At 40.6% G+C, this 12,127-nt stretch overlaps 1 protein-coding gene across 1 annotated transcript in view; it reads left to right on the top strand.

Moving 5' to 3' along the window:
• Window positions 1-12,127, top strand: part of LRP1B (LDL receptor related protein 1B) — a 524,827-nt gene that overhangs the window by 131,012 nt on the left and 381,688 nt on the right. The window contains 3 exon segments of the mRNA XM_061608878.1: window positions 1,371-1,535; window positions 2,991-3,235; window positions 9,955-10,086. Coding sequence (XP_061464862.1) covers window positions 1,371-1,535; window positions 2,991-3,235; window positions 9,955-10,086 — 542 coding nt within the window.

Here is a 12,127-nt window from a genome sequence, read left to right on the forward strand (position 1 = left end):
AGGGAAGAAAATTGGAATGGTCAGGTAAGCGGAAAAACAGTGCTTCAGAATGGCAAGTGCTGTGCCAGGTTAAGATTTTTTGCATCACTTTCTAAGCTACTATAAAATTTTATTCCCCTCTTTGGCATGTTATTTCCTTTTTCTTCTGTGGATGTAGGAATAATTTTGATCATGTTGTAAATGAATGATGAGATTGGGAACAAAAACAGGAAGGGAAGGAGTCTTGACTCATTTAATGGATCTGAATGCCCCCAGATCCATTTCAGATCTAACCCAGATGTCCTCTGGATGTGTTTATGTCTTCAAGCCCTCCCTAGAATATACCCTATGCCCCTTCCCATTCCTAAATGATGAGGACATGCTGGTGACAAGGAGAGCCTGAGGTGCTGCTGTGAACATGCTCACAGCAGCCGGGGTCATGGGAAATATAATGTTCATGTTTCCCAGTGTGTGATTATCACGAACATTTGCCACAACATCCAGGTCCACCGCAAATCATGGGGAATATTCCCAGAACCATGGGAAATATCCCACACACCCTACACTGAGCATTTACCATGGCACCCACTGCAAGCCGTCCCTGCCATTTCTGCCACACCCAAGTAAATTCGATAAAGTGAAGGAAGGCGATCCGTACCAGACCCATTCCGGAATTAGATTATGTTGCTGAAACAACATAATCTGGTTTTCCTAAATTATTTTTGTTGTGTCTCCTTCCCGCCCCTGACCATAAGCAGGGGGGTTCAGTTCTGTGGGATGCCGTCTCCCAAAAGCCTTTGCAATAGGCAAGCTCCCTGCAGCCCACAGGATTGAATCCTCCACTCAACAGCTGGTCTGCTTCCCCAGTGTGTTTGCTGTGGGGAACATGCTGGCAAAGCAGACCCCTGCAGCCTTCTCACCGGACACCCTACCCCCTGACAACTCTGGATTGCTCTGGCCAGCCCAGACCGACTCGGTCCAATCTGGGGCTGTCTTGACTCAACTTGGCCCATACCCGGACCCCCCCAATCAACCTGATTCACTTTGGCCTTCAGCTGAATCTGTTGTAGAGTCCTATTAGATAACGGTAGCAAGACTTTTTGTTATGTCTTCATTATTAAATACGGTTTCTATTATAAAATGAATGTTCGTACAACTTAAATATGGCTTCATTGTGCCAAATAGGAACTGCAGAACTGCATGATTGCAACTTTATAACTGTTTTGGCAAATGCCAAAAAAATGTCTTCTACATGGAATAACTATCAATGTAGGTTAGCTAATTAAGGATAAGATGTGCTAATGTAATTGTTTTTAAAGACTTTTTATATTATTTGTTTTCTCTTTTAGTGCAGACTTTTGTTTAATTTTTCTCTTCTTTGCACTATTCAGAATTCTGTTTTGGACAGACTGGGATGCTAATTTTCCACGCATTGAGTCTGCTTCCATGAGTGGAGCAGGAAGGAAGATAATATATAAAGACATGGATAGTGGAGCATGGCCTAATGGCCTTACAGTTGATCATTTTGAAAAACGAATAGTATGGACAGATGCCAGGTATAACGTGGTTTTACATTTATTTTACAATATGCCTGTACAATGTTTCTGTGCTTTCTATATAAACAAACAAAGCAAGTTGCAAAAGTGCATTTCATTCTTTGTCTCCTCCTCCTCCTAGGAATGAAGGCACAACACATAAGTTATGGTAGAGGAGCAATAGCTTTATTAATTTCATCAGATCTGCAACATAAAGAGACAGGTTAACAGCAAGCTAAAAAAATCCTTCAGTGCAGGACCCTACACTTCAAATGAGAGCTGGGAGATTTCCTCTCCTGCTATCAACTTGGCATGGGCAATTCCACCCTGGTTTCAAGGACCAGATCAGTCAGCTGATCTACCTGTGCTTGTCTTCACCTGCTCACCAAGGTGTGTGTGCAGAGGAGGCATCAGACACTTTCATGGCACAGCAAATGGCTAGTCACTAGAGGTATCAAGACTGCCAGAACCCAAGAGTTGCTTCCCTTCCTTATCCACTGTCACAGGTTGGCTGTGAGGAGTCAGTTGGAAATCACTCTTCACCCTGTGTGTGATCTTTCCATTGCATGTATGAGGTTGTCCAAGGTGGGAAGCAGCAATGAGTATACGCTCTCTAATTTTGTGTTATGCCATGCCACCAGTGTTGGCCATGTTGTATTATGTTGTGCCCCATGGTAGCCAAGGCATTGATACCATACTTCCTCAAAATTCAAAATGTGTCTGCTGATCTAAAAAGGCTGGCGACTCCTGACTTGCAAAGTGTGAAACTGCACCTTGATTACACACACAAAGAACAATGCACATACATGAAAAGTGAGGGGAGGGGAAATGTGTGCACACCTGAGATTTACTTTTCCCATCATTATAATTATTGTGATGTCCAAATGAGGTTCAAATATATGTTACTGGGTAAAAGTGATCCATTCTCAACTGCAATCTCTAAGAAAGATGCAGATGACTAATAAACACCAACATTTTGCAAAAAAGCTAGGTGTGCAGAGAAATCCTATATTCAACCAATGTTGAATTATTAACATTAGTCCAGGAGAGGGAAACCAGTGGCCCTCCAGTTGTTGTTAGATGACAACTCCCACCTTCCCTGGCCATTGGCAATTGCTGGCTGGGGCTAAAGGAAGTTGAAGTCCAGCAAATCTGGAGGGTCACAGGTTAGCCACCTCTGCTTCAGTTGTATAAACGTGACTGGCTGCAGCTCTCCAAGCTTTCAGACAGGGTTTTCCCCAGTTGTACCGGGAGATGCCAGGGATTTAATCTGGGACCTTTTTTATGAATAATGTGTGCTTTTATCACTGAACTATGGTCCTTCCCCAAGCATTTGAATTACGTTTCTTTCATATTGGTTTAATTTTCCAGAATATAGTTACGAGGTCATAACTGTACTAAGCCACAGTTTTGTTATACTTTCATATTTGTTCTTTTTTAAAAAAGAATGGATTTCTGTTTGGGGTTATCTTTCAGGTCAGATGCTATTTATTCAGCACTGTATGATGGAACTGGCATGATAGAAATTATACGAGGACATGAATATCTTTCTCATCCCTTTGCTGTCTCTTTATATGGGAGCGAAGTATATTGGACAGACTGGAGGACAAACACATTGTCAAAAGCCAACAAATGGACAGGTCAAAATGTTAGTGTGATACAAAAAACTAGTGCACAGCCTTTTGATCTTCAAATCTATCACCCAAGTCGTCAACCACATGGTAAATTAACACTGTTTGTCATAGACTTGTTGTCCATTTTCAGTTTCTACATTACCTACTGGCAATACAAATGGATATCTCTTAGCTTATTATTATTAGTGGTGGTGGTGGTAGTGGTAATAACAACAACAACAATAATAAATAACAACAACAATAACAAGAATAAAAATGATATTGACTCCTGGTTTTTGGTACTTGCATAGCTAAAATTAGCATTTGTGAACAGTGTTATTGTTGGCTAAATGAAATCTTTCTATAACTTTAGCAATATAAAGATTACTAAACAAATAATAAACATTGAATTAACAGCCCTTTGCATCTGCTTCAGTGAAGTATTACCAATAAGTGGTTGAAAATGGAAGAAAGTACATAGATACTTTAGCCCAAGGTCAGAACCATAACAAATATAGTTTTAGGTTGTATTGGTATATCACATACTGCATTGACCTTGGAACCTTTTCATGTGGCTATTATTTCTAATAGATAAGTATGGGACAGTGGCAAATGTTAAGAGCTGTTCTTTCCCCCCTGTGGTTTGTAAGGGCTAGGGCAGCAGAAACACATCCTGTGATGGGGGTGGGAATGGAGAATCACAAGTTTTTTCCTTCCTCTTTCAAACCTTTGCTGAGAATGGCAGCTATTGTAAAAGGCATATTTTAGCATCCCTTCCATCTTATTTTTGGTTGCTACAAAATGAGTCATTAAAAATATAATATGTAGTAGTATTTTACATCTATAGAGAAACAGACTACTTATCATGGTGGTATGTCTTGAAAGTATGATGAATTAGAGAGCGTATACTCCAGAATTCCCATGAGCAGAAATCCCCTTTGTCCCCTGAAAAGTTGCTTCAGACGGTTGGGGATGCTCTAGAATAGCATGGGGGTGGCATGAGAGGTTTCTGAGAGGATTAGTAAAAATTGCCTCAGTTCTTTCTTCCAGAGGGAGCCACCACAAGATGCCAATCCTTTCCAACCCACATGTATTACACAATAGTGGGTACTCACACAATTCTACCCATTTGCAACCAAACTAGACATGACCTAAGCCCTCTTCAGTTGTTATGAAAATTTATAACTTCCCATGTGAAGAGGCAGTGAGGATGAGCATGCTTGCTCTACCCCCATTTTGTTGCCTTCCATAAGTTGGGAGGTGACTGCCTGCAGCCGGGAGCCTCTTAGATCTGTGCAAGCTCCCAGCACATTTTATCTTTTTCCTAAGTGTTACCAATATATATATAATAAGACAGGGGAATCTGAGGGGTAATTCTATGTTACCGAAGTGGCATTGTTTTGCCTCACAGTAAAAATATTATTGTAGGATAGTAGGGTATGCTCTTTCCATTTGAGGGATCCCTCTAACACCCCATTGCAGTTCCTGAGTGAATAATAAAGCGGGGAGAGGAAGAGATTTCTGTTGAATCCTGTGATGATTCCTCTGCATTGGGGCACAATGCACACACTGGGAGGGATATTATTGATTGCACACACAGAGATCAAAGAGTAATTGTTGAACTCAGTTTAGGCATATCCATTTGTTACCTTCAGAATCATCAATTTATCACATGCTATTATCAAATACCACTAGTAAAACTGGATAGGAAACTCCCTTCACAGTCTTGCTTTGTGAATAGTGTTTATTTTTTTAAACTTTGATTATGTTAAGGTTAAGAATGTGTTTGCAGTGCATAGCTGGGAAATGAGGCAATACAAGATGAAGTGTGGGTAAATCAAGGGCCATGTTTATTGAAATAAAGCTAATTAAATGCTTGATTGCATAATAAATGATCTGCAGATACAAGTGTGGCACCTAACTCTTACCCAATTGGGCAAGGACACCCTGCCATGGGAAAGGAGGTGGTCCAAGCCCAAGCCCAGGCCCCATCCCTGCAGGGTGGTTAGGGAGGCCTTCCTGCTCCACCCTCCTCAGGGCCACGCAACTATGAGTGGGTGTTACAGGTTAGCCCCAAAGGTGAGCCTTATCCTGCCAACCGCTCACACAACCTGGAAGGTAGGCCTCAGAACCCACCAATCACCTTAAAGCAGCCTTTCCCAACTAGTGGGCCACCAGATGTTGTTGGACCACAACTCCCATCAGCCTCAGCCAGCATTGCCAATGGTCAGGAAAGATGGGAATTGTGGTCCAACAACATCTGGTGGCCCACTAGTTGGGAAACACTGCCTTAAAGGGTGGCTAAGGGTGGTCACCAAACCCTATCCTGTGAAATTTATGCACCTATCCACCACAGAAGAGGACAAGCCTCGGCTTAGTCCCTCTTCCCCCACCTGCAAGAAATAATTATGTGCAGGGCACTCTGCAGATCAGTCAAAAAACAGATCATTACCCAAGTCAGACATATGAACACTGTCTGGCCGGTAAAGATCAGCCCTTCCACACTTCACCATGTATTACCTCGCCCTGCCAACCAGCAAGGGCAAGCCGGACTTCCTTATTTACCTTCCAACTAGCCTTGTTCAGGCCCCTGGGGTCAATCCCACTCCTCTAACTCCTCCTGGGAAGGATATTGGACCAGACAATTATGCTCCCAGGCCACCTCTGTCGTATGGCTGCAAAGTCCAGGCAAGCCTGAATGACAAGGGCTTTCCCATTCAACAGTCCCAGGTCATTGCCTCCCAAATGTATCACCAAAACATGTGGAGGGTGCTGCACCAACAAAGCATCAAAAAGTGTTGGCAGGAGGCATTCCCACAGCATGCCATGTCTACCCAACCATTGGACCAAAACTCAATGGCTGAGCCCCAACTGGGTTCCGGGCCTGGTCTGTGATGCTCTCCTCTTGGCCCAGAACACCACCATATCTGGATATGAGTACCTTGACTCTCTCCAGCACCCTCCAACCTGTTAAAACAGAAACAACAATTAACAACATGCTCAGCAGCACAATGGTTAGGGAGGGCCCTTAAATGGCCTACTGCCAGTGCCCCACTGCCTGCATGGTTGTGCTCCCACAGCCCAACATAGCTACTATAGAAGCCACACCCATCTGGAAAGAGTGCATACCAAACTGGTTGGGATCCAACCCCAAACATGACAGTAATTAGAAGCTCCAGTCAGTCCCTCAAAGGCAGACAGTGGTCACTGCACTCTATTATAATGTGAGTAGTAGTTTCCATAAAGTCCCATACTGGGTAATCTGCATCTTTATTATCCGAGCAGCCCTTGCTAGCTTAGCATAACAGTAGATCAGTTGGGATTACCTATGATGGTTCCTCTGCATGGGGGCACAATGCACACACTGAGGAGGATATTAGTGATTGCACACACAGAGATCAAAGAGTAATTGTTGAACTCGGTTTAGGCATATCCATTTGTTACCTTTAGAATCATCAATTTATCATATGCTATTGTCAAATACCACTAGTAAAACTGGATAGGAAACTCCCTTCACAGTCTTGCTTTGTGAATAGTGGGTTTTTTTTTGCTTTTTTAAAAAACTTTGATTATGTTAAGGTTAAGAATTGTGTTTCTGTTATTCAAACTGTCTTAGGATTCAATGAAATATTTTTTCTCTTACGAAAATGTTGACAGACTATCTTTTAAAGAAAATGATATATCATTCTCAAGTCAGTAATTGCACAGGCAAGGCAAGGTGGGTTTCTCCCACCTGATTGGCACTCCAGTCCTTGAGAAAAGGTAAAGTTTAGGATGAGGCATCCTCTGGATGATTCTGCTTAATGTCTCAAATCTTTGTAAGTTTAAGCCCTGCTGTACATTGGCTACTATCTTTTTTTCTGCCAGGCCTTCTATGCCTTGAGAGCTCTGTGATTGGCAGAAATGGCACTGGAGATTTTAGGATAACAATTCCATGGTAGGAAAACCAGCACCTGTTATATTCCTTCCAGTCATGCAGCTTTCAAAGGCACTAGAGCCTGGATAGAAAAAAATAAGGTTTGCTTATGAGCCAACTGAGAACAGGAAATGGAGTGAGGGTGGGTGAAAAAGAAGGGATTGGGTGCTTAGGATGTGTTTTGGGGATTTCTGGGCCTATGGTCCCTCAGAGGGGAAAAAATTGAAGTGCCTGCAAATAGGGCTGTGCCAAGCCCCCGTGATCTGATCTAGGGCCCTAATTCAGTGGTTCAGATCTAGTCCTGATTTAGCACAAATTGGTTTGGACCTGATCCAGAAATCCAAATCTTCTGTGCACCCATTCGCTTGCACTGGGAAACCAAACTAGCCATAGCCTTTTCGTTTCACATTGGTGCATGAAATCTGGAGATATGATAGCCCCACAAGAGCAGATTAACCCTGCCACATTTCAGGCAGATAGCTCCAGGGCGGGGGTTTTTGTTTGTTTTGTGCTAGCCACATTTAAAATTTGCTTTTTTAATATATATATGTATATATATATTAACAAGTGAAATGGCCACAGCTTCCTTGTTTTTTTACATAAGTGCATGTAACCTAAGATGTGATATCCCCTCCAGAAGGGGATTGACTATGCCAAATATTGCAGATAAGTAAGCCTAGGATTCTTGAAATACTTTTTTCAAAGACTGTACAGTCAGTTGAGTGCTCATTCCTGCCAATTTTTGTGTTCATGTTCTGGTACATTTCAGTATAGTAGCTCCACTCTCCTTTCTGTTTCAGCACTGTCATGTGAAGTCTGTGGGTCCCAGCCTAGGAAGCCTGTCTGCCTCTCTCTGCCACTGTACCAGCCTGTCTGGAACTGTTTCTGTCAAATACCAGGGCTGGGTGGCTGCCCAATGATTGATTGATTGATTGACAGACAGACAGACATCATTGAATGATACATTTGTCCCAGAAGACTTAGTGAGAACTTTATATGTAAATACCTGAAAACCATGCCCCAAGCTTCACATGCTGCTTTGTATTGGCTGTACAAAGCAAAGATTTCATCTCATCAGTTGTAGTGTGTACTATGTAAGATTACTTTAGATAATTGTAATGTTGAGAACTAAGCAAGAAAAGACATCCTTCTCTCTTCCCAATAGTCTCCAAAACCTGTGGGAATGGGCCTTCTTCATTCTTTTTTCATTTGAAAGCATCAAGGATTTTTCTCAATCGATGAGAAGTGGCATGAGCAACACATTTTATTATTGTTATTATTTATGGGGTGTAGCTCTCATTATTATTTTCTTTTTGACAGAGAGTGCAGGGGAGCGTTAGGCAAGATTAATGAAAGTTTATTGAAACATTTGTCTCTTTTCCTCTTTTTAAAGAAAAATAAATGCCTCAGAACTGAGGTCTGAGGCCAGGTTCAATGGACTATGCATGACAAGCCACTTTCTCTACTGATTGGAAAGGCTCAGAGGTGCCACTCACCATAAGAAATGTGTTTGTGTGTGAATATGAATGTGCACATGTGTACTTTCCCTCTCTCACCCTAGGCATTTTATTTATTTAAGGTATTTGCTAGGGATGGAAAGATCTGTCAATTTTGGTTCTCTCAGTCTCTCACTGTTCCAACATTAAATTCAGTTCTCTACATTTCTGCAGCAATCTGTGATTTTTTGTAAAAAAAATCCTCATGAAAATTCTCCATTTTAGTGCAAATTTATCCAAATAAACACATTTTTGTAGGCAATTTTGACAAAGGTACACATCTTTGCAAGCCATTTCTCATCACATCATGCCTTTTTGCCTGTTATTTTCACTCATATATTTTTATGCACACTTTCCCCTAATACATGCATTTTTGTAAATATTGTTTAGTTGGCGAACTGCATCCCAAAATTCTAATAGATGTGAATTGTGAAGAAGGGCTATGTTTCGGTTTCCATATTGTTCTGGAAAGTGCAAATTGATACATTCTGCTTGAAATGCAAACTGAATCGAGATTCTCATCCATCCCTAGTATTTACATACCATTCTTCAAATAAATATGTCCTAGAGATTCACAATAATGAATAATTTCACCTAAAATTTGGCCTGGATTTTTCTTAAGGCAGATATCAGAATCTGTTGTGGGTTCTGTCTTATTCTGGAGATTCCTTTGCCATCTTGAAGCTCCTAGGAATTAATTATAGTGTTAATTATAGTGTTATGTTCACCCTACGTCCTTAAGCAGTGAAAAGTTCCAGAGTCAGGGCTTACCTGAGTTTGATTTCCTTTGGAAAGAGGACACTAGAGACTTAAGGTGTTTCCTTATATTTGACTTCATTTTAAATATATAGGGTGAGTATAGATACACTTCGCCTTAACACTTCAGTAGACAGCCAAATCCACTTCCCCACATCAGAGGAACAGCCTGTCCCCCAAGAAGAGCACTTTCCTCTTCTTACTTTATAGGACACGATTTCTATACAATTTAATCTACAAAAACCACTAAGCAGTTTACATAAATCAATATAAAATATTCATTAAAATACTGATAAAATCAAAAATTAAAAACATTTATTAATATAAATAAAATCAGCAGTTTTAAATAACAATAAATATAATTAAACATAATAAAATTACATGTCCAGGTAGACTTGTCTAAACAAACATGTTTTTAGGAGGCATCAAAACCAATACAGCTAAGAGAATGAGAAAAAGATACAGTGAAAAAAATTATTGTTGAATTCTGATAAAGATTATTATCACAGATATATTACCATAGAATGTATCCTTTTACCCTTCTCTTTCTCTCCTTCCCCTCTTCTTATACACTAGCCTCCTGCAGAATGGGAAGAGGGGAGGGGGAGAGAGAGAGAGAGAGAGAGGCTAATGTGTTCAGTTTATATTTTTCATTTCAGCTCCCAATCCTTGCGCTGCTAACAATGGCAAAGGCCCATGCTCTCATATGTGCCTGATCAATCATAACAGAAGTGCTGCATGTGCATGTCCTCATTTAATGAAGCTGTCTACAGACAGAAAGATATGCTACGGTAAGTTTCTTAGATTCCCCCCCCATTAACTACTTAATAGAGGGCATGCTATTTACTGATAAGTTTGATGGTAACTTGCTTTGTGTGAACAGATTGCTCAAGTATATTCGGCTTCTCAAGCTTTAATATTTATTATCTTATTTCCCCCCCATTTTTATTGTGAATGTATATAGTATGTTAACAGGACTTATCTCTGCAGAATAGGGAAGTTTATAAGTGGAAAGAGCATAATCAGAAAACGATGATGCAGACAAACTGCATAATGACAGAGTACTTAATAGTTTTAATTTCTACGTGCTCTTCTTCTGAAGTCACCTAAATATCACTTCTGGAGTCTTAAGAACTACCTTAGAAAGCAGCTTCTAAGAAGAAATACGTTAAAGCTATAACCGATACAGTAATGTCAAATAATTCTCAAATTAAAATAAATTTGTAATGATACTTTATTTTTTGTTACGTAATGGCATCTGGAAAAACCTAGAAATTAGTATTGCCTTGTCAGAACACATATAAGGAAATATAATTTACATCTGGCATGAAAATAGGAACAACTGCTTCCCCTTTGGAGTGACAGTGAAGATCTGCACAAGCAGGTTTCCCCATTTCTTCAATGGAGGAAGGTGCTTTGTATGCATATCTGCTTGCATTTCCAACAATATCAGCATACTGAATTCTACAAGCTAAACTGGCACTGCTCGTTCTTTTCAGGGATTTTTCATGCAGGATGACATCAAAAAATTATTAGTTCTGAGTGTATTTATGTGCATGTTTTTTCTGTCTTTTACCCTAACTTGGATCCATAGGTGATTTGAGTGAAAGGAAAGGCACCTCTGTTCATACAAAAGCAGCCCCACTTCTGGAATTCTGCCAGTTTCTCAGTCCCACTGCAGTTCCCCATGCCCTACCCTTCACTGTCCCAGAGGGCCCTGGCCCACGGTAATAGTTTTTTGGGTTGCAGGGAACTGCAGTAGGGAGGAGGAGCCAAGAAAGACTTGTCTGTATCCTATCCCTTGTATGTTTATGTAGTAGTAGAATAGTAGATGAATCAAATACAAGAGGTTTTGCTTTCATAAATGATACATTTATGATATAAAGTATTTTCCTCATTAACTTAAATACCATTTAACAGTAGCGGACAGTATGGTGAGATCCTGCCACTCACTTGACCTTCAGTCAGTTGCATTGCTGCTACGGATGTCTGAGGATTCCAACAGAAATGGGAGCAAAAGTTGCCGGTGTTCACTTATTTGTCCCGTATCTAGAACAGAAATCAATCCTGTGAATATGATCAGTATTTGTGGTTCCTTTTCATTGAAATGAATGGTAATGGTAATTCGATGTAATGATAATGTAATTTAGTATGTAATTAATTATATAAAATTTTGCCATAGCAGACAGTGAGAGAATAATGTTTTTGTCAGAAGCTGAAGTGCAATGGAATGAAAACAATGCAACATGCAGCGAATATAGGGCAGAACGGAAATGCCTTCTTACATCCCTAGTTGCTGCTTATTGGGAGGCAGAGAGGAGGGGCAAGGTGGCAATGAGGTCGGTGTGCTGCAAATGCACTGGCAGAAGCACCATATTTGTTCTGCTGGTGCATTTGTACCACACTGGCTTGGGGTGCAGCTGCTGCCTCACCCCTCGCTCCTTTTGCAGCATTGATGCAACTGACTTGAAGTCAAGGGAGCAGCTGGACTCCACCACAATGTCTCATACTGCCAGATAATTTTATATCTTTTAACAATATTTAGCAGTTCAGATACTTTAATTATAAATGATTTAATTTTTTGTTTGTTTAGAAGCTGGTTTTTGCATATAATGAGACACTGTAAGTTTTTACTGATGACCAGGTAAAACAACAACAATCATAGAGAATAAAAATAGTAAAAATAAAAACAACAACAAAGGTCAGCTGTTGTGAAAAAGGTCTGCATAAGCCTGGTGGAACTGAAAGGTTTTCAGCAGGCGCTTAAAAGTTAAAACCAAAGGCGCCTGTTGACTCTCCATTGGTGTAGCATTTCAGAGAACTGGACCAATG

The sequence above is a fragment of the Rhineura floridana genome, chromosome 2, assembly GCF_030035675.1.
Source record: "Rhineura floridana isolate rRhiFlo1 chromosome 2, rRhiFlo1.hap2, whole genome shotgun sequence".
Taxonomy (NCBI): Eukaryota; Metazoa; Chordata; class Lepidosauria; order Squamata; family Rhineuridae; genus Rhineura; species Rhineura floridana.